Source organism: Nelumbo lutea, chromosome 1, assembly GCF_056320005.1.
Source record: "Nelumbo lutea isolate HS-2025 chromosome 1, American lotus-T2T, whole genome shotgun sequence".
Classification (NCBI taxonomy): domain Eukaryota; kingdom Viridiplantae; phylum Streptophyta; class Magnoliopsida; order Proteales; family Nelumbonaceae; genus Nelumbo; species Nelumbo lutea.
This window is the reverse complement of record NC_142684.1, coordinates 215,232,667-215,256,853: the sequence shown is the minus strand read 5'-3', so window position 1 is coordinate 215,256,853 and position 24,187 is coordinate 215,232,667. Positions and strand designations below refer to the sequence as shown.

The window sequence follows — 24,187 nt, the reverse complement described above, 5'->3', positions numbered from 1 at the left end:
CTTTTAAAAGCTACATGCTTAATGATACTTGGTGCAAGGTGTCCCAGCCGTTGTTGATATCAGATATCAATGACGTGGCAAAGGCAGTAAGGAACTATCTTTGGTCAACTGTCCTTCCAATATTGCTTGACATATGACATCTCTTCCTACAAGAGACAAACTATTAACTTGGGCTGGGCATTTTGGGTCAATACAGGTTCAACCCAAAGAATGGACATCAAAGCCCAAGGCCCGGCCCAATTTGAGGTAGCCAGATAGACCTAGATTTTCAGGCTGAGGCGGCCCAGGCCTCTATCCCTTAGCTGGATTTGGGTTGGTTGGGTTGGGCCTTTGAGGCTCGAATATTCCCAAAGATTGAAAATTAATAAATCTAATAAATCTTATTTGTTGTTTCAAATTTCAATATAAAGAAAAATGTTTCTTTTTATTATTTGTGTGTTACTACGAGAATGAATTTAACCTTTTTAGAATTGAATTGTCCAAAACCAAATCAGATTTTTTTTAATATTGCGTGATTCAAAGCAGTCAGGCTCCAAGATTTGAACCAGGGTCAACTCTAAAAAGGGTATTAACAATTGAACATGACCATTACTCCCAAGGCCGTGTTTGGAAAGAATACAAATACAAATATTTACAGTGCAAAAACATAGAAAATACAAGATTTTGTACCCTACATATTTGTATTTCTACTCTTTCCAAACTGAGCCTAAATTTCAATGTATGCACGCATACGTTGCGTTATTTTGAACCCTATTAGCAACCAGTCACTTGAGTCCATGGTACTTGTTTGGAGAGACCGGTGAATAATTAGCTCAGTAAGAAATGGTCCTGAATCTCCCATCTCTAGAAGAATTGTAAGGGATAAGTGCTTTGGACATATCCAAAAAGTTGACGACCTCTCAAAGTTCCTTTGGAGGTCGCACCATCATCTTGATCTAATCTAGAAGCTTACTTGAAAACATTCTACCAAATGGCCAAACTAGAATCTCAATCCATTTGTTTTTTTCTCTTGGCAGACTGAAAGCCTGCTTAAAGTCTGAATCGATATCCTTCCATGGTCTCAAAGACCCGTGACATTTCACAATTCACACCAGATCAAATTCATGGGTAGAACAGATGCACCGGGCTCATCCGGAGGCTGCTGCTTAGTTTCCAATCCTTCACACTTATTCATGTAAATAGACAGTTAAATCCAATGGCCCATCCTTTTGCTTACTTTGCTGGTAAGGGTAAAAAAAAGACCCGTGACATAAATCTGAACCCTGAAGCTTTGCAGTCACCACGGCCAAGTGAAAAAAGTACAGCCTGAGTTAAATTACCTCTTTTCTGTGACCATTGAACATGGAGATTTACAATTGGATAATAAAAGGGCATTCAGAAACTCAAATGCTGTAAGATACTGAGAGAGAGAGAGAGAGAGAGAGGTGATTTTCCACCTTTTATTCATGTAGTCTATGGTACAAAGGACCGAATTCTATCAAAGAATAAACAAGGGAAGCAGCAGACTGACGACTAACCTTTGAGAGTGGGAATAGCCCACTTCACTCACAAGAATTGACTGATCAACAAAAAATTTACATTAAAACAACCTAATTCCTCTGCTTGGTCTGTAGGAAAGGCCCCCTGCCAAAGACAAAAAAAAACACCCCGGCCGAGAACCCAAGAATCTGAGCGTGCCAGTGCCCCAATTGGAGGCCTGCACAAAGAATCTGATTTTCTTCATTCTAAACTCACCCTGTTAATGGTTATCGCTGTTCCCAGAGTCAATTTTGGCTTTACGTATTTGTTAGAACCCCCTCATTAGAGAAATGAATTAGCGAAGTCAGGCTCTAGAAGAACGCAGGCCCATTGGATTTATCATCACTCCGAAAACCAACTACTTGATCCAGTTGGTTCTCCCCCACTAGGATATGACGGGCCTCTTACTTTCAAGCGCTTTGGCCCAATCTCAATAGGTGGTGGTTCCCTCGTGGTCTGTCCAACATAGTCCTCAAAATTCTTTCTGATATGTTCTCTAGGGTTCACTCTCACAATATTATCATCATCCTTGTAAACCACCTTTAAGTCTGTCAACAACGGCCTGGACTTCATTGAAATGGAAGTAAAACTTCCCCCAGAAAACCTGTCTTTTGGACCAAAACCTGAAACTTCTTTAGAGTTCACACTGGGACTAGCATGTCGCTCTGCCTTATCGGTTATGCATCTTTCAGATGATGATGATAGACCAAATCTTCCTTCAGGATGGAGTCGCTTCAGCCTTTTAAGCCCCTGCAAAGAATAGAGAAGAAAAAAAGGGATTGTAAATTCACATGCTGAATGAGCATTCATCCCAACAAGGAAATTCTGAATACATGAGATTTCAAGCTACAAGAGACTCCAGATATTTAAATGGCAGGAATGGGATCATGAACTAAAATTGAAGAGAAAGAGGGATACAATAAACGATTTGATAGACCTAAAAGACTTATTTTATAAAAATAACCTAATTATGTATGGATTTCATCATAATATAGCAATTGTGTCTTAATCATAGATATAAAAACCACCAGAATCTCATGTCCACACAATGCAACTCATACTGAAACTCCAAAACTAAGCCCAGAATCAAGAATTCAAGAACTCAAGAATTCAAGAAAAGTCAGACTGGAAAATGATCTGAGTGGAGGGTTCCACCATCAAGATCTCTGAACATCCATCTAAATGGCATGATTTTGGCCAGTACTAATAATTATAGGCCTCCATTATTTGGACCTTTGATGGTCCACATAATCGAAGATATTTGAAGCATCTTTTAACAATGAATAACTTTTTCTCTTGCATATATCACCTGGATGCATAGATTCTCAAGCCCACTTAAAACTCCAAAGTACATACAGGAACCAATGCCACTCTTCAGATATATGCAGCATTCCACAAAATAGAAACTGTGGTGGTAATGCATGTTTATGTGTCCACATGCATAGACATTTATATCCATACAAATGGTCTCTGTGTGTGTGTGTGTGTGCAAAGATTAGTTATAAACATAAAACAGTAGAAAAACTTTTCTTCTTTGCAATAGGTAGCTTTATGATAGTATGATACACAGGCAAGGTTGCTCAGAACACGAGTACAGTACATTCTATCTGGGAAGACCACAATTGTGCAAAACAATATTTGATTTTTGTTTCATTCGTTAAACAAGGATTACAAAACTAGATGAAACAATTAGCAACAACAAGAATGGACAATTCGAGAAGCACAACACAATTTACCCAATAATTCCCAAAGGTCTTCACTATAATGAAAATATCTATCTTTACAATTACGAGGCCACCATGTACCACAGCGATAGAATGTATCAGGTTCAAATTCAAGGCATCTATATTAAAATGCTCACAAATTGTGGGTGAAAGTAAATTTGAGAGGTAGATGATGCCAAAACGTTCTAAGTTTGGCTACACTTCATATTTCCCATTTTCTGTTTAAATGTAAAGTCCATGGCCACATAAACCTGGACTTAATCAGTAGGAAACCAAAAAGAATAATTACCTAGAAATCTGCATAATAACCATAGAACAAGACTTTAGAACAATGGGGTCATAATGGAGTACTCTATATCTACTCCCCATTCCAGGACTTCAATTAGTAAGACAAAAGTCAATTGCAAATCAAAATAATCTGGAAAAATTTACCAAATATGGAAACCATAAAACTATGCAACAACCGAATAAACCTAATCACCCACTAAACCACCTAAATATATTTTACTTCAAACCGCTGACATTTACTACTCTAAAAAGAACAAAATCATCAAGTAAAACATCTTAATCTTACAGCTGACTAAACTTTCAACTACCAAATTGACAAACATAACAAAGAAATATTAATACAAATACAAAACATGCTGACTATAGAAACTCAAAAACCAATTAGTTACTAATTTAGTGTGTACATGTATGTATGTGTATATGTCAGCGTTGCATGGACACAGACAGGGAATCAGAATCCAATGCATGTCAGAATCTGACTTGAAAAGATGAGAAAAGTATACACTATTAAAATCGTTCAGATTTTTTTGAATTCTAACATTATATACCTACAAAAAATGTTGTCTTTGTTATTAAGTTGTGCTTGATACGAAAAAATGGATTCATCTTGTAGATTAGATGTCATTTATGTTGAATAAACCAGAATAAGCTAGGAGATTAAAAGGAATGTTAAGTAGAAGTGCCCTCATGAATCCATGGACTGTCAGACTTGATGCACGTCTGATACAACACACCATCCATCTACTAGAGTACATTCAACACTGGTATATGTACATGGCAACTTCTTGGAACTTCTATCCATTTTCCTCAGCTTCCCCAAGTGAATAAAATCAATAACCCTTGATTGCTCTACATAAAATTAAAAGAACACCAGAAACAAACAACAAAAATTAGCTAACCAAAATACAACTTGAGCTACTTTCCTTAGTACCCAACAAAGATAATCTATGAAGCTGGAAAGATATAATATCGTAAGATAATATATGAATGCTACCTGATTGGTTATCACTTTTATGGTACTGGTTGATTTCATTATAAGTTTTTCAGGCATCATAGTTGAGACTTGAGAGTTGACATAGGCGCCCCACAACACATCCCAACCATGTATGGAAACATCTCCACATCTCCCAATGACAAGTACAGGAGATGTTCCCAATGCATGCTGAGATGTGCATGTGGGGCACTTGGGGGGTGCTGATGTGATCTCCATAGTTGAACCCTTCAACAAAATGTTGAGCCTAAAAATGATAATATGTTGTTTTGCTAAAACTTTCATCTCCATCTTCCTAAGTAGAACATATAATCAACCCTCTCACATTTATTCTCCATACTATATTTCAAAGCTCTGATTATCCACACTCAATCAAGCAGAAGCTCCATCAACACCTCCAGTATCTTAATTTATTTAATGAAGCAATCTCAAGAACTTCAAAAGATCAATATACTCTACAATTTTGGATCATGTTAGCCAACATCTTAAATCTGTAACTTAAATAACACCCCTCAAAGAGGGATTACTTTGGATACATGACAAATATAGTTGGTTGAAACTTGCCCCATGAATATGGGAGAGTGAAAGGAAAACAAGGGGTCAAATTGAGCTCCAACCTAATCTTCAGTTGCCTCAAAAAAAGATGATACCATCTAGTTACTGTATTGGTGATGCAATGATCTCTATATCTCTAATTAAAGCTCTGTACCAATCAACTCAGAGGGGCAGATACTTTCCAAATTAAAAGATGGCATTAACAAATGGGATGGTATTCATGAGAAAATATTGTACCAGATAGCACAAGATGTAAAATAATCTTCTGGAAATTTTGAATTTCAAAATGTAAATCTTTTAGGCATATTGTGCAGCCAAGAGGTTAGAATATTAAACTGGACAAAAAAGTAAGAAAGTCATAATGTGAATGTAGCACTGTTTTAAAAGCAAAAAGGGCAATTTGTGCCTGAGGCGCAAGGCGAGGCACGTGCCTTTTTGAAGCAAGGCGCAAAAATACAAAAAATGCTAAAAAAAAAAAAAAAAAAGTCAGAAAATTCAAATGAAAATTTAAAAACAAAATTAAACATATAAAACATTTTCAAGTATGCAAAACCCGCCATCTTTTTTTTTCCTCAATTGCATTACTTCAAGTAGCTAAAGTGGTGTAAACCATATTGCATTCCTGATTCTATGAGCCGCCTTTGTAACACAATGGAAGATAGTTTCAGCATAGGAACAATTTCATAAAACTAGACAGATATTATGGTATGCCATATATTTTTCTCCATCTTATGTAAGAATATTACTATTGAACTATGGAGAATTATAAAAAAGAAGGAACAAACAGGGATAAGCAGAGGAATACAACACGCAGTTTAGAGAGAGAAAACGGTGTCATCCTTGAGATGTAAAAGAGTCTAAGAGAAGACACTACAAGCAGGCCCAGATATATGCCATAAAAAAAATGCACTGAATAATTTACCTGCTGCTCAGAAAACTTTGAGCTCAATACATTGTTAACATTTCTTTTCTCTATTTTCACAGATGATCTACGTTTAACCCTGAATATTTCCGAATCAGAATCCTCACTGCATTGATCCTGGAAAGGTGGGGAAGAATCATGTATGTTGCCTAAAACCACTTCTGAATCCTTAGTAGAAATAAAATTTGCACTACTGGAATTCACATGCTCCTGTACAATAGAACATCAAAAAGGATAACATTCTTCAGTCAAATACAGAATTAAAATAAAATCATGTCCTCCCCCAAGTGCATAGAAGAGAACTAAAGGAAAAAAAAAAAAAAAAGAAAATCCTAAAACCAAAATAATTTGCCTACATTAGTACATTTAAACCCCAGAGAGAAGATGCTTCCATTGTTCAAATAGGCAGAGGTTTTCTGCTCTGGCACATTGCTGTTGGTAAATTGTTTCTCCTGCTTCAACATAGGCAAGCCATAAGAACCACATTCTGGATCTTGTGATTGGTTCTGACTAGTGACCATGATTTCAGAATTCATTTCAAATTTAATCTCACAATATGGAACATATCCGTCCTCTCCCATGCATGGAAACAAATCAGGTTGGGGAAAGCCACCCCCACATTTAATTTGCTTTTGAACCTCCTCTAGTATTCCTTCTTCCTGCTCAAACACCTGAGCTACAGCTTCCATTTCTAAAAGATCCTCCCTTGTAGTAAGGACATGATTATTCCCACATGAGCAGTTGAGTGATGCAATGTCTGGACCGCACAATTAGTTAGATATTAAATAGAGCCAACCAAATGTTAGACAGCATAAGCAACTTTCACCAAATGGGTTATAGATCCAAGCAACAAAAGAGCAATGTTTGGGAAAACTCGTGTGAGAAGTTCATACCATGACGGAGGCAGACAGGATGCAAACAATAGGTGCAATCAATATATGCCACGTAGCAATCACGTTTGCACAGACTGCAGAGTATAGTTCCCTGGGAGTTTGTAGAAATGCTTGTACAAGCTCCTGATTTCATCAATGACCAGCGGACTTTGTGCTGGAATCGCATTAGGTACACAAATGATACCTTAATGCAACGATGAGAGACCTTATCTCCAGAGGAATTATCTGGCTCCTCAGGCATTGATGAACTGCTAGCAAGAAGCATAGCTTCTTTACACAGAAGTTCCTCTTGAGGAAGGAGAGGCACCCGTCCAAGAAGTGCATAGCGTTGGCTAGCAACCTCACCCAATGAGAACCAATCACCCATTGCAAAGTTTACAGCCTCACCACAGTTAAAACCTAAAGTTCACAAAGATCAAGACAAAAAAAGAGTTGGATGAACCTCAACTAGGGAAAATAACTATATGCCATGGAAAAGGAGGCAGACAGAGGGTAAAATAATGCTAGAACATCTTACCATGACTAAACCCTGCATGGTATGACCTAGGAAAGGTGATAACAAACTCCCCAGGCTTTTGGACAGCTTTGTAGACAGGGACATCATTTTCTAACAAAATATTTGGCGGAAACATGGTTGTTTTCCCCAAAAGAATATCAAATGCTCCATCCTCTCCATCAGTAGATAGAATATTATGAGTGTATACACGTTCTCTAACTGCCTTCTCAAATTTTAAAGCTGCATGTCCAGGAATGCCATACCAAGTTTTTGATGCTCCACAGTGTTGATAGTTAATGCTACCAGAAGAAAATTAAAGCAGACCAAAGAATACAAGTTCAGCAAAAAGAAAAAAAAAAAAAAAACATAACAATAAAATCAGGTATAGAATACGAAGCAAGACCTTTTATACATACCTATACAAGTAATGATCTTCGACATGCCATGCAAACATACTGAATAGCATTCCAATGTAAAGCATTGGATCAGTTACTCCCTGAAACGAATCAATGGACGTTACAAATGGACTAAAAGAACACTAAAACTACTGCCAAATCCAGCAAGTTCAAAAAATGTATCTCAATACCGGAATTGCAGTTCCCAGAAGACGCAATACAGACTTGGGCAGCCGAGAAAGAGTCTGACATTGTAGCCACAGATGATAGATGAATTAGATAACCAGGTATTACATGTCACTAAAAAAGCAAGCCAAGATCAAAACTATTATTCTAATAATTAATTTAGCTTGATGCTGTAAAGCATGTGTATGAATGACTTGAGACCATCAGAATGCTGTGAACATGTGACACCTTTTTAGACTACTAAAATGAGAAATTGTGGTACATAAATGTACAGATAAACAATAAGTAGTTACTTCCCAATAAAACAGGAAAACTACCAAGAGGGAGAAAGAGCGCTGTTTACAGGACATTTGATAAAAATGAGGGAAGAGGAAGTAGGAACAAAATGAGAAAAGACCTCTACCAGAAGAAGGAACAAAATGGGGAAAAGAATGGGGAAAAGTAAAGGAATCAACACCTTCAGGTTCCATTTGCTTTTTCCAAGCTCATCATTAGGAGAAGATGAAAAGGCACTACCATCAACATCGCATGCATACTCAACAGTTTCTGTCTTGCCACAAGTTATTTCATGCCAAAATTCCTTTTCCAAGTATGAAGCAGGAAGGCATCCAGCACTATAATATCTACGAGCAAACACCTTGTTTGCCATTTTCTCGAAATCACGGAATGTATAATTCCTGAAAGATCATGCTGATGCTCAAAAACTGTCTAAAAATAATGAAAGAAAAAAAAAATTCTTTGTTTTATTTATGAGGTTACCTTCCGCTCATGAAAAACGTGATCTTATCATCCTCATCCCATTCAGCAAGCCGAAGAGGTTGAACTCTAGTTGTAAACTTGAAACCAGCTTTCTCCTTCATCAATACAACACCCGCAGGAACAGAAGCATTCAAAGGGGAAACAATCTTGCAAATGCCTAATGACAACAGTAATTTAGATTTTTGGCAAAACAACATACTTAGAATTAAATAAACAGGTTGCTTCAAGACACCCCAACCACCAATATTTGATATTCTTCTCATGTCAGAGAAAGTGAAGCAAATTACAATACTGGAGGAGAAAAAAAATTTAACCAAGTATCATGAGATACTAAGACCAATTGAACAATGTGGAAGACAGCCAAATTTGCAAGTTAAATCAGTTTGGTATAGAGGTTTTTTGGCTCTTTTGATTGTACATCCTATCATGTACATTTCCCCTCCCCTTTTTGCCTTGCAATGAAAGTAAAAAAAGAAACTCATGCATTTCTAGTAAATTAGATTTGCATACATGTACTTTCCTCAAATTTAGGATTCATGCTGAAGAAACTTTTTAAGAGATTTGACTGTCCTAAATAGGAGTGGGTGGATGACTGAATATAGTATTGTTCGCTTTAGAAAACTGCCAATGGTGTTGGCACCACTTTATCTTTAATTTTCTCCACAAGTTGCAACGTTCTTGAAGCAGAGGTTGATGTTGACCCTACCATTAGAGCATCGAATCCATGTCATGCCCAATCTGAAAAGGGATTCATTCTAACTGCTAAGTGGTAACTAATCTTTTGATGAATCAGCAGAATTTTGCTATAATATCATTAACATTTATAAGACCCATAAACTAGAAGGTATTTATGGCTTTCTAAGGTATCCAATAAATTATTTCTTACAAGAAATTTATATCAATATAAAATAAGAAAAATTTAGAGAATATGTAAATTGGTGTACATAAATGTAATGGCAGTCTCCCTCACCCATAAACTGTAAATGTGCCACACACACACATATAATATATGTGCATACATGTATATGTGTGTGTGTGTGTGTGTGTATATATACACACACATATATATTATATTACAGAGATGTGACTGTTAATAAGCTATGTTACCCAGATAGGCAGTGTCACATATAGAAGTCACACTAAAATTTGAAGTATCCAACATGATACCACACCCTTGTGCCCAAATCCAGGTCTCAAAGTTGATGAGTGGTAAAACTAAAGAAAAGGATTAGAAATGAGTATATGCATAAGCATGACCGATGATGAAGATACAAAGTATGACAATGAATGAATTAGCCAATTTCTAACCCGATAGTTGGAAAATGAAGATTCAAGAAATGAAAGTCATATGACAAACATAGAAAATCCATGAGCAAATTAACAATGAATGTGATGATATCAAACCAATATCATGAAACATTGCTAGATTCAATGGCAATTTATTATCATAGATATCAGTTAAAGAAAATACCATATTTTGAAGCTTCTGGAGCAATCTTTTGCAGATAAGTTAAAGGATCCTCAAACTCCTCTTTTGTTGGACAGTATATGGGGCATTCTGGGATTTTATCAATCCATTCAAGATCGGTTGTGTCAAATTTGTCCACCTTACGCTTTGATGCACTACTAGGTCGAGGAAACCCATCTGGATAACCATGCAATCTCAATCCACATGATGTAGATGTTCTTAGAGAATCGCCTCCACTTCTAGTCATCATTTTAGAAACATTTGCAACTTCAGGAGCATTTCCTGAATTCATCCGTTGAAGCCTTTTAAGCCTCAGAATTTCTAGCCCATTTTTTGCCTCTTTGGATAAACAAACCCTTCCTTCCACCTGTTCAACAAGTAAATGAAGATTAGAAAAAATGAATATCATGTAACAGGATACCTCAGTTGGAGAAAGACTACAAGGAAAATTGTTAATTTTTAATTTACAAGAACAATGGTGCGTCTTGAATAAAAAACAACTTATTTGTATTTGGTAAAAAACAACTTATTCTCCCCTGTATTCCCAGTGTATCCCACTGAATAGAGCCTATTATTGCACATAAATGCATTGGAAGTTTGGAACTATATGGTAAAATACATTGCAACGTGCAAATATTGAGCACTTAAAAGCTTACTTTTTCCTATTATTCTTCTTGAAGAAGGAAGAAACCTAAAGAGAAAAATTACATCTTGGACTCCTTTCGTAGGCCAAAAACCATCTGATCTATTCAAATGCATATATGTATAGGTATCACATTAGAATTTTTCAAAAGGAGAAAAAAAAAAAGGAGAGAGAATTAGCCATATGGGAAAAAAATCAAGGGATACAAATTATTGATCTATCAATCCAAACAATCGTCATCTCATATCCGAAGGGCTGAGAAGACGAGAGAGAATCACGGTTTGACAACATTTCTTAAAATTAGATGTTATAACAAGAATTGATGTGGTTAAATTAAAAAATAAAACAGGACATGGAAAACACATGCATATAAATAAGAATTAAAATTTCTGCTTAACAATTACAAAAGTTTTGGTCCTATATTGCAAGCTGGAATGTTTAAGGGGCACTTGCACTGCTGCAATGAAAATGCAATCGCGTATGCAGAGACCCCATAACCTGCTCCTCTGAATAATACCATGAAACGCACTGGAAATGCATTGGTCCATCAGTAAGCACATAACTTGCACCCGTGTGTAACACTCATTTTCCAGGCTAATTGTTGAGAAGCAAGTTCTTAAATAAAACAGTGAGTATAATCCTTATAAATTCAATAATTATGAGCTGTGCAATAGTCCTATACCTCGGTGCAATTCAAGCCAAAAAGCGTTCAATTAAGGCAAAAAAATAATAATAATGCAATTGAAGCTAACACTGACATTATCACCAGGCACAACGCTTCTCTTTTTAAAGTTTAAAAGTTTTCAGTAAAAAATAGTTTGAGAAAAAGGCAGAAGAAAACGCATCCAGAGCAGAAAACCCAGAGACGAAAAACAATAAAAATGAAAAAACAAAAGAAAGGAAGCCATTACGAAACTTCATAATGGCATGGATCCCATAAAGATAATAAGAAACTATCCTTGAGAACTCAAGCTTCCTTCAGATCAAACATACGAAAAAAAAAAAAAAAAAGAGAAGAAAACACCTGCAACTACCGGAACCAGAAATTAACCACCAAAGCTAGACAATATCTTAGATCCAAACATCCAGAGAATAAGAGGAAAAAAAAGTCAAAAACCGAACCAAAATCTTCAAAAAAAAAAAAAAAAAAGAAGAAAAAAAGATGCACCCACAACACATAAACAGCAAAGACAAACCAACCCAAAAAAAACAGAACAAAATCCAAACAACCTACCATTTCATACTGGACGCGTTCTCTTGACCTCTCCGTTGTGTCTCACCTTGCCACCAAACCAAACCCCTGAAAGTAAAAACCACGAAACAAGCCCTAAAACACGATACCCACCATGAACGGCAAAGCTCACAACTTCTACAACAACCCAACAGGCCACATTCCTCAAAACCATAAAATAATCGCTTGAGAAACCGAGATCCAACGCCTTTATCTTCACCGACAATGAGTCTTCAGGAAAATTCAGTAGTTCCTTCAAGAGGAAGGAACGAAATGAGCAAGGACGAGAAATTTCCCGTCCTAAAAAGTGGTTTTCCGGCGAAGAAAAGGAGGTTTTCCGGTGGAAGGAAGGAGAAGAGAACAGTAGACCAGTCAGATACCGAAACTTAGAAAACCGGAAAAATGGAAAGAATGGATTACTTATAGTTTTAAAACCGAATTAACTCCTTTGATTAATCGATTCAGATATTAATTTGATTAATGAATCATTTAATTAATATAAACAAGTATGAAGAGAAAGTGGTGGTGGTTGGGCGGTTCAACCAAACACTCCCCCCGTCCGGCCAAAACGCGTTTGGCGTTGTCACGTTTCTCAAACTTTTCGTTCCCGAATTAAATTATTTGGTTAAAAAATTCTCATCACCAAACTACCCTCGATCAGCTACCGCATTTGTGAACTCCTCCTACGGCGGAAAGTGTGGGTAGTTTCGTCATTTGGTAAAGAAGCTTCTGGTTATGTGGACGGCGTTACCGAAGCGTTCAGATTCCTGTTACAGTCAGAACAGGAAAAGAGAAGGCTTAAAAAAAAAATAAATTATCTAGTGTATCACATTAGCATTAGAATACCCGTAGATATCTCAAATTATCCGTCTAATTGTCGCCAACGAGAACCAGAGAAAGGAGATTTGCCAGGAAAAGAAGATCAGATTGACAGATTCTTTTTGGACGGGTAGATTTGGATTTCGGATTGGGATCAGAATGGGTTGAAAAACATAAGATCAGAACGATGGCACGGATGGAATTGGACACCTGGCTCAATAAAAGGAAGGAGTACAGAGCACGTGGCAGTACGACAATGCTTTTACTGTGTGCGGTTCGCGGGAAGTGGGAAAACTGCCAGAACGGAATTAGCTGGCGATTACAGCAGGTTTCACGCCATATGACCGGCCAGCTTTCCGCTTTCACGAGCCCTAAATTACTTCCATTTCCAATTTTCCACCAAAAAAGAAAAAAAAAAAAAAAAATTAAACCAGCCGGGTTTCCGGTTTACGGTTTTGTCCGAGCGGTTATCGTTGTGGGCGGTTTTACGACCCATGTAGCGATTTGTTTCGCGCTCTTTTTTCTTGTATTTGTTTGGTTGCTTTTGTTACGCGGAGGTTGGTCTAATCATTAGGTTTTTCTCTCTCCAGTCAGCGAAAGCGAGGCTTCGAAGGGATTTCGGTCCTTGTCGGCTCGGTGGCTTTAGTTTCTTCAAGTCGGCTCGCTTCGTTGGGGGTTTCCTCCTTTAATACATTTTCATGTTTCCGAGTCGGATAAAGAAGGGGTTTTGCTATTTCCTATGTTATAAAGTGACAAATTTTCACTTTTTTATATTTCGCGCGTAACTGCCGATAAATTAAATTAATGCACCTGTAAATTTAACGATCTACGCACCTAACTACCTGAATCAACGCAAAATCACAAATTTACGCTTTAAAGTAATGAATGTTACAATGCTACAATTACACAAAATGGGCTCCATTATTTTCAAAAAGTGACACGTCAGATGGCACTTTTCTGATGTCAGATGGAAATCTACGCATCGGTTTGTTTGAGTTTGGATTGAACCGGACTCGATCCGCTAGTTGGATAAAGAATTACTGAAACTGACCCAACCCGTCCCATGTACATTGTCACTAAATTTATTTTTTTTGGCGGAACATACCGCTATTGTATACTGTTTTTTTCTCTGCAAGAAGGTTGGTCTTGATGTGGGGCAATCCAAGTCAAACCCGATTAAGATTGGCCCGAACCCGAACATTCGACCAGTTTCATTATCACACCGACCACGAAGCGGTTGTCTAGATTTCCTAGTACTATTCACCAAACATAACAAAACTAGGGTTTGACAAACTAAATTAACTAACTAATTGGTGAAAAAAAGGAAAAAAAAAAAAAAGAAAGATGAGGAAGAGTATTTGTTGTTAGATGGTTATAGATTCTTATGCCCACAAAGGCTGGAACACCAATGGAACAAGTGGATATGACTTTCGGATTTGAGGCCCAGTTGGTCAGTAGGAATTAAGAAATGGGGCCCGGATTAAAATAATTAAAAAATAATTTCACATAGAATTAATTAATTAATCATGAATAAAATAATTAAAATGATTTCAGTGCCGCTCAAGGGAAAATATACAACATGCAGACGGTTGGAATTTCGATGAGAGAAATAGCCACGTGGCAAGTTGGGGTGAAGCTATTTGGGGAATAAATGATTGCCCGTTTTCAAATCCACCAGGAAGAGAGAGTGAAGTCAGTAAACAAAAGAACCTCCAGCCTCCACGGGCCAAGGGCCCACGGCTACAACAATTATTTGATGCCCATGCCCTAAGGTTTGTTCCGTAGGTTTGGCTTGGGATTTGGGAATCTCCCGCTTGCCGTGATTGGCTATGGAATCTTATCCTTTGACATCTCCACGTGTTCGAATCCTTTTTCAAGGGTTCAAGTAAGAAGTACCTAATCAATGGGGGCGGGCCTACATTAATGGAACTGACGCAGTGTGTCGTGATTACGGGTAGAAACCGTAGAATTTTAGAGGATTAGAACTCAACTCCCTCTCCAAACACAAGGTTGACCGTACCGTCCGTGAGGAACAACCGGACACACGTACTGGGAGTTCGGATCTGCTTACCACAATTCACTACGGCCGTATACTGAGAACATCTCGTTCTCCCTGAATGCCACCATTCATGTACAAGGGATGTTCCCTATGTGCGGCTGTGGGGTCTTGTGACCAGCATTTTATGGTCGTCTAGAAACCGATGTCAATGTATCTACAAAGTCTGGGTAGGTATATTTTTTTGCCCGAAAATCAATGATATTTAGATAAATTTTTCAAAAGTACTTTTGATTTGTCATTTGATCCCAACATTTTTTATTTTTAATTTCATACTTTTATAAAGTATGAGAAAACATGAAAAATACAAAAATAGGCTTTTGATACTTTGTCCTTTTGACCCAAAATATTGATCCAACCCTATCAAATCAATTTTGACATAGCTTGGGTTATATTAATAAGGGAAATTTCCACTTTAGTATCCAACTTTGGGGTAGCGTCAAGTTAGTATCCAAATTTTTAAATATTTCACTGCAGTAATTGAATTTTGAAAACTATCCTTCAAAAGAAGTCACGATTTATTGTTTTTTTATTCTTCTACCTTGAGACTGAACCATAGAAAAGAACATATGACGTGTAAATTAATTAAAATGAAAAAATAAAGAGAGAACCGAAAGCAACTCGTCTATATCATCGAGTGTCCAGTATTCCTATCTAAAAGCAAGAACACAGAGACACCAACACCATAATATTTCTTTAATTTCTTTTTTTGTATTAACAAACAATGAAATTAAAGAAACATAGTGATTATTAGATCAAAAGTTGAAGCTTAAACTGTGCAAAGAGAAGATTTAACACATATTTTCTATCTTCAATCTACTAGAATTCATTCATCGATTCTCTTCGATCAGCGTCGCATACTCACATGTGCAGACATTAGTCCGTTGGGAACAAGTGATGAATTGAAAGCTGAACAATTGATCCAGTCCTTTAGAAGATCCTCCTGCACCCATATATCTGGTATCCAAATATGACCAACCACCTTAGTCCGATGGTGGTGGTTGTCAGTGATGGGCCTTGCAATTCTTAAACCCAGTCCTCCTCTTGCTCTTGAGGTTTACTAGGTTCTAAAGAAAGTGGAACCTCCGGTGATGCACAAGCATCAACAATTTCTTTTTCAACATCAATGGTGGTGGTAGTGGTCGGCGATGGGACCTGCAATTCTTCAACTGGGTTGTCCTCCTGCTCTTGGGGTTTATTGGGTTCTAAAGAAGGTGAAGGAATCCAGTGGCTAGAGTTACTCCAATTCTGGCAACTCATTGTGTTGGGTATATAATTTTCTAATGAAAGGAGAATAGTTTTGTGTTCCTTGTCATCTTTGTTTTCTAGTGCAACAGTATCAAAGGAGAAGCTTTGGAGATGATATCTATATATATATAGAGAGAGAGAGAGCGAGCGAGCGAGAGAGAGAGAGAGAGAGAGAGAGAGAGAGAGAGCTTCATGTGTGGGGGCAAGGCTCTATGGGAAGAAACGGGTGAGGTATCAGTTTACACGTCATATGTTCTTTTTTGTGGTTCAATCTCAAGATAGAAGACAATGAACAGTATCTTCTTTTGAATGGTAGTTTTGACATTTTCAATAGATAATTGACGATCAACTAATAACAGGAACTAACTTGACAATTTTTGAAAGTTTAGGTACTGCAGTGACACATCTGAAAGTTCGGGTATTAACATGACACTTTCCCCAAAGTTTAGGGCATTAAAGTGGAAATTTTCCTATAAATAAAAGTTCAGTTTGCATGAGGGTCAAGTCTAGTTTTATTCTATTTGGTCATTATGCCCCCAAAGGTCATATAACCAGTTATGCCATAAATTCCAACGTGTTTACTCCTGATTGATGATAAAGAGTTTTACATACAACATGACGTGCAACATTAATGAAAGCACTTGGGATCTGCTACCCACAACCCACATCTTTACCCACGGAACACCACCACCATGTATTGGGAAGATCTCTTCATGAATGACAAGGGAGATGTTCCCTAATGTCTCGTGGATAGCAGATCTCAATCCCCATAAAAGGTCATTAGTCAATGTTGGTCCAGGGGTAGGTCTTGAAAGGGGTGGTGGGTACGGTCCCAATCTTTGCTACCTTTCACACAAATTGGCCATCCTCGTTTTCAAATCCGCATTCTCACATTTGTCAACCATCACACTAGGTAATGGTCCCCTGTGGTTGGTTATCTTGAAGTTTTATTTCAAATTTTATGAAGTAAGAGGGTGGTTCTCTTCTTCTTCTTCTCCTTTCTTCCTCTCTTTTTGATTATCAAAGAAGACTTGAAACATTTCTTTTAATTCAAACTTAAAACAAGTTTAGTATAAAGCTTTCATGAATACATACACAAGTGACAAATATTTGCATTAATGAAATATTCATGAAACTTTATACTGATAACATGGATATTGTTCACAGGGTGGGTGGGTCAGTATCAATTGGGGCTCTAACAGGGGACCATTACAAGTTGGTATCAGATTGATATAAATCCGTACTCAAGTTCAGAATTCAGATCTCCCTTTTAAGTTTAAAGGTTATATATATATATATATATATATATATATATATATATATATTGGGGCCTTCACAATTTGTAATGGTCCCCTGTTAAGTCCAGTCCGTGATCCTCCCACTTTGGGACCATTGTCACAGCTCTCTTAGCTAAAATTAAATGGGCAAATGGCCAAAGCAAAAGCTAAGTTACACAAGCAAACATTTTAGATAACCAAGAAGCATCCAAAGCTAAGTGATCTCTCTCTCTCAACTATTCAAGAATTAGTCTTTATATCATAACCATCTCACCTACTAACCCATCTACTATATACTACTATATTGCTCTCTCTCTATCTATATAAAATAAACAATACAACCAACATCAACAACTCTTAGGCAAACTAGGAAATCATAAATAAAAAGCATATAGATGGAAGCCAGTTGACATTAGAAAGCTCGTTGGACAAAACCAACATTGATGAATTCCATGGCTTTAACTAATCCAAATGCCAAGGCATCTCTATAATTAACCTCTTTAGGAGTTAGGACCACCTAACCTAATTTAATATGCAAACCTAAGCTCTAGGAAGACTCATTCATCCAAAACCCACTTCATAAGTCTGATGTCTCGTAGGTTCGGACAAGTTGGTCACAACCATGAGGTGTCACATATTATGACAGTATTATAAGATCCAACCCATGATTTCAAGATTGTAAGATCTACATTTTCTTTTTTAATATTTGATTGATGATTATAAAAATCAATTTCGGTGTCACAAAAACCCTTACATGATGGGATATACCCACAGAAATTTGAGAAGTTTGCATCGATTCAGGGTATATATCTCAGTTTATGGCAGAAATATCCTTAGAGGCACATGGCTGATATATCTCCATGTGTTTGGTTTGTGATGCAACCAACATATTATATCAAAAACAAAGATGAGTCATTACAAAAGGTTTATAAAACAATTCCTAGATATTAATGCTTCAATTGCATATGAGAGTTGAGAGTGAGTGAGTTGTATTACTCAATCCCAAGTAATGGAGCGCGATCCGGCCGGTCTTAGCTGTCCGCGGCCTTACTTCTGAACGGGGTAGCAGGGAACCTGAAACGGAGGAGATGAGGAAGCTCCGGGAGGAACCCGGTGTAGAGGCTCTGAAGCTCAAGTCAGAATCCTTCAAAAGCAAGATAATACCAAATAGCGCAAAGTTTGCATACCTTGTTTGTCAGGGGGCAGGGGGCTCTTATAATCACTTCGTGCACTCGCCTCGAGGCTCTTGTCAGGTCGGGTATGATTACCCTTGTGCTTGTCAATTCGGCCGTCGTCCTTTCTGCTGAGACAGAACCGTCACTGCCTAATCGTCTTTCTAACTGGAGACGGCGGTGTCAGTGGCGGTGGCAGGTGGCCGTTTAGAGTGCTGCCGCCAAACGTCAGGTCCCAAGTCAGTCAGGCGCGGCGCCCTCGGGCACGAACTTCCTTAGTGTCAGGCATGGTACGACTTGTTTGGTTTTGGTGTCCAGAAGGTGATGCGAAGTGCTGAGCGAGGCAGTCTTGAGCTCGGAGGTATCTATAGGGCAGGTCAGTTCGGCGAGGTGTATCCCGAGCTGTTACAAAGTGGGTCAGTTCGGCGAAGTGTATCCCGAGCTGTTACAAAGTTGGCCAGTTTGGCGAGGTGTATCCCGAGCTGTTACAAAGGGTGAGTTCGGGCCCCCCGTAGGGAGTTCAATCCGCTGGTGTCCCCTTCCCGCCTAGGCTTGGCCCCTTTTGCCGAGCTGTTGTTTCTGCCACATGTCACGTAATAGAGAGGTTGGGCCAAATCTTCCTTCATCACCAGGTCTCCGTTATAACTAGCTAGAGATTTTACCAGTAGGCTAACTGGCACCTTCTTGGCTACCATCAGTTGATCCAGAGAAAAATCACCCCTAATCCACACCCATTAACAATTGTTAACACACAACCCAACCTAATCCATCTATTTTGACCCATTAAATATTTAAACTTATGAAAATGTTTGAAAATTAATTCTTTGAATTTATTATAGTGTTGCATGTCACCATTAGGTTGGTTAAACCAAACAAAGAAAATTGGATTTAAATGAAAATTTTTGGAGCATAAAAAGATAAGTAGATAAGAGAGAGAGAGAGAAATGGTGTCATATATCATATTTGGTAAATCTAAACTCTAATGTAAAAATAAATGATTTCTAAAAATAATTTTGAGGTCTGAATTGTAAAACTTTTTTGCTTCTTTTATATTCTAAGCTATTGAACTTTTGAAAAATGTCCATCTTACAATTTGACTACTGCTTGAAAACATAACACAAATTCTATTATAATTAAATTCAATACAATTATAAGCATATATTGAATACTATTTTAAAATTGATATTATGTCATTATAAATTATAGTTTATTAAATACTATATATATATATATATATATATATATATATAATATTATATGAGTTAATGATTATGTGGGAGTGGGACTTCCATACTCAATGGAAAAATTACTAAAGGACAATATTGTCCATATATATAATAGTTTAGAGCTCAACTCAATGCTATAAAGAGAGGAATTAGCATCAAAACTATTAAATGCAGTTTCTAAAGTTGCCCATTGTACAAAAAGACTCACACCAACAAAGGAGAGATTTTAACACAAACCAAATGAGAAATTTGGTGGCTTGTCTTTAATTATTTTGGTATTACATATTACACATTATGAGGGGATTAAAGGGATGAAGCAGAGTGCAGGTGAAGTTTACCAACTTTTTGGGGGAGCTTTAAAAAATAATTTTCCCAAGGTCAGTATGCACAAAAATTGAAGTCATTTTTTTGCTATTCTCAATATATATAAAAGAGTATGAAAGAAGAACAGCTGAGGTGACATCTATGTCACAAAAAACCTACAATTAGGCAGATTTGAACCCATGCCTCATTTTGAGATGGATGTCAAATGACCATCACAACTACTGGTTCATTAATTACTTGGAGTGGGACTTAAAAAATCTATGTAGTCCAAGAAATCTAGATGCCGATGACTATGACCCATTCCTTGACCTCAAAGACTTTCTGACAATTTGACGTTTCTCTCTTATTTTCTATCAAACAGAACATACCCATATTCTCCTAAACTCTTGATTTGTTTTTTGTTTTTTTATTTCTAACAAAAACAGTCATATTGGAGTGGCTCAAGGGTCTTTACCCTAAAAATTATATTGCCCAACTTACAACTTACAACGTTATTCAGCCCAAACTTTAAGGAATATTTGAAGGATGCTTGACTCGGTTGGACCTGGACCGACCCGGTTGATTTAAAAGGATTCCAAGAATGCTTGTGGAATTCGTCATGAAGTGAAGCTGAGTCAGGTATCATGGTGATGGTACACAATTTGGGAGTTTGTAAACCTAAATAATCCATGAAAGAAGGTGAGATAAAGTGAATAAAGCCAACAGATTTCATAACCCAATTGGCAAGCAAGAAGACAAATTCCACGTGGTCCAGAAGAAAATCCCAAGTAAAAAGCACTTAATTTGGAGTGTGGAGAGGGGTCGGAATGAATGCTAGTCCATGGTTGACAAATGACAGAGAGGAGAGAGCCCATCGCCCCTTATCTCTGCAGCTCTGTCTCCAGTCTCCACGAAGAATCATCAGTCAATCTCCACACATTTAAATTAAATAAATATATTTCGGGAGGAAAGTCTTGGTCTTAACCTCTAAGGTGATGAAGAAGCCATGAACAGAGAGGCTTAGAGCCATGAGCCAGAGCCAGAGCCAGAGCCAGGCCAACAAAAGCCAAACTGTACAAAACCCAACATGACCACGGCTCTTCCAACTTCCAACTTCCAACTTCAATGGTTGGCGCCCAACTTTCTAGTTTTAACGGTCAAACTTCTACCTTGTTTGGTTAGCCTAAAAAGCCTCTCTCCCCAAATAATCCAAAACTCTAACAAATTCCCAATAGAAAATTCATGGCTAAGGAAGCTTCCACGTCATCTTCCCGAAAGGACAAAAAAGTGAGACCCAACTTTTCCCACTTTATAGTTTTTTCCCTTCCCACATACACATTCATAGAGCCTGAGTGAGAGCCCCCATTTATCCATTCCTTTTCTCTTTTCCCACCACCTGCTGCTGCTGGGATGCTCTCCTCAGAATACTATTTCCATGCATGGACGCATTTGATGGGGATGGATTTGCTGGTCGGCTTGTGTAGCAAACGAATCTACTTTTTTTTAAACGTTCGAGAATACTATTTCCCCCAATATAAAGAATGATGATGTCATCATCATCAATAGATGTCTTTAATACATGGCGGGGATGTCGGGATTGATTTGAACTCGTGGTGGTGCATTGGTAGGTTTTCTCTCTGGCGCTCTAAATATATCCCCCTGTCAAGCATATGTCCGGATTCAATCTGCTTCTTGAATAGCATGGCGTTTCCATTATACCCCGGATCTCCTATCCACGAGAATTATGTTCACGCATACCCATAATACACTACTCCTGTGAATTGAGAGCATTTCTTCGTATATAATATTATATAAAAGATGAGATATTTTTCATGTATGGTTAAGATAAATGTGGGTAGAGTTCTCGGGTGGGAGATTCGAACTCTTTCCATTAATCGATCAATTAACTCTAGATGGGATTTATGATGATCTCAAGTGGGGTATAGAGTGTTAAGTAGATTTCCATATGAGAATAGAAGAAAGGTTCTCCTCTCATCTCTCCACTGTAATCAGCTGTTGGTCTCAGAAGTTTTGAACCAATAGCTCTTCTCTACTTTGTGAACAAAGAACATTCTTTTTGTTTTTTTTTTTTTCTCAATTAAAAATCCTGGGGCCGTTTGATAATGATTTGTTTTTCGTCTTTTAACGGATAAAACGATTAAATAATAAAATATCTAAGGGTATGATATTCTATTGTAACTTCAACCTCATCCATTAAGGAATTCTTGTTTGGCTTTTTGTTTTAGAAATTAAAATCATTCACATTAGAAAACATCCTCTTACCTATGGATTGATAGGATTCATAGAAATCAATATTGGATCAATCTAATCTGGATAATTATTGATCCGGGTGACCTCGTCTGATTGAATCACTGGTTGAGATGGTTTTGATCATTTTTGGGTGAATTACTCGGTTGAACGGTTCAACCCAGTACCCAGTAGACAGCTTTCCGGGTCAATATGTGGGCTGGTTTGTAAAACATTGATAGAAACAATGAGCCATTGCAATTAGGGATTGTATGCCCAATATTTATATGCCCAAGAACAAACACCATTATATTCTTTTCTTAGAGAACCTTGTACATTCTATCAGCCCCAAGGATAAAGTCACCCTCCAAAGAGATCCATGAGAAGCAACCCCAAATCTCCATTATCATAATACATGGAAGGGAAGTGCTTTTGAACTTGTCGTTAACTTAAAGGACAAAAGATTGCTTGTTTAGTGGATGGTTGGGATTGGTCATATCAAGCATCTTTTGGCTTAGCTGAAAATGTCTTGATGTCTCCATGGCCATGACAAGTTAACTTCAATATGGGACTGATTTGCTTATTGTATGAAAGTTAATTTCTTAACTAAAGGCGTAGACAGGTTTTTTTTTTCCCACTGACGCCTTTAGGTTAGGGTTGCAATTGAATTGAGCTCTAGCTAATTGAATAGTTGGGGTTTGAATTTGATTAGGCTCACTTTGAATTCGATTCTCGATTCAAGTTCAAACTCCAGTCAAGTTTAATTAATTATTTGAATTAATTCAAACTTGATTAATAAAAAAATTTGGCTCGAATACTCGCGCACACACACATACATTTATATATATATGTATATACCTTAAGGGCTAAAGTGTCGAGCTGATAAAAGATCTCGACACCACATGAGACCCAGTCGCTTCTTTGGCATGGACAAAACCAAGGATAAGGAGAGAGAACTATAAGTCACTCCCTGAGCCTAAGGGCTATGGTGTCGATCTGACCAAAAGACCTCGACACAATATAAGATGCAGTCACCTCTTTGGCATGGGCAAATAAGTCCTAGTCGCCTCTTCGGCATGGGCAAAATCAATGATAAGGAGAGTGGACCACGAGTCACTCCCAAAGCCTAAGGGCTAAGGTGCCGAGCTGATAAAAGACCTCAGCACCACATAAGACCCAGTCACCTTTTTTGCATGGGCAAAATAAAAGGCAATTCGCATTCAGCACGAGAAAGAGAACAAAGGAAAGACTAATCCGCTTTCAACACCATGACAGACGCAAACTTAGTTGATCTCTTCATAGTAGACCTCCACCTCGGTTTCAAGCTCCACATCTAACTCGCTGGCTACTCTTTTGAGAACCAGCTCAAAGGACGTTGCGTCGAAATCTACCTAGGTGGAGCGACCTGATAAAGCAATCACACAGAACCCCCTCTTAAGGATGGCATGATAAACTTTTCTCTTGAGGTAATGGTCGGATTGCAGAACCCCTTGATGGTTCCATCCCTAATAAGGTAGATGTCTTCAAGGTACCAGCTCCACCTCTCCTTGAGCGGATGAATTCGCTCTCATGCCCTAATAATCAAGATGGCGAGGTCCTACGTAAGGCTACAAACACTTGGACTCTTCCGACTTGAGAAGCAAATTGGACCAATGCTTACAATTACAAGCTTATTGAATTAGTCATTTCGGGCCAAAAGGAGCGATCTACTCCCTTCGCCGAGCTACTTTCAGCTCGAGAGTGGGGGGCAATTAATGAGGGCGGATTTGG

General features: G+C 37.8%; 1 protein-coding gene across 4 annotated transcripts; it reads right to left on the bottom strand.

Annotated features, from left to right (window-relative positions):
* Positions 1-1,413: 1,413 nt before the first annotated feature.
* On the bottom strand, positions 1,414-12,481 carry LOC148880929 (Transcription factor jumonji (jmj) family protein / zinc finger (C5HC2 type) family protein). Of its 4 annotated transcripts, none has more exons than XM_088963022.1 (11): positions 12,073-12,477; positions 10,199-10,562; positions 8,728-8,884; positions 8,426-8,645; positions 7,974-8,027; positions 7,804-7,883; positions 7,409-7,686; positions 6,892-7,290; positions 6,355-6,755; positions 5,999-6,208; positions 1,414-2,268 (listed from the first exon to the last, which is right to left on the bottom strand). In XM_088963022.1, the coding sequence occupies exons 1-11, from the start codon at positions 12,073-12,075 to the stop codon at positions 1,861-1,863; spliced, it is 2,574 nt and encodes an 857-aa protein (XP_088819148.1). In that variant the 5' UTR covers positions 12,076-12,477; the 3' UTR covers positions 1,414-1,860. The 4 variants fall into 4 exon arrangements, with proteins under 4 accessions (XP_088819148.1, XP_088819150.1, XP_088819149.1 ...); XM_088963024.1 differs by lacking the exon at positions 12,073-12,477 and adding an exon at positions 9,238-9,465 and having other exon boundaries at positions 10,199-10,339; XM_088963023.1 differs by lacking the exon at positions 12,073-12,477 and adding an exon at positions 9,238-9,429 and having other exon boundaries at positions 10,199-10,338.
* Positions 12,482-24,187: the final 11,706 nt, after the last annotated feature.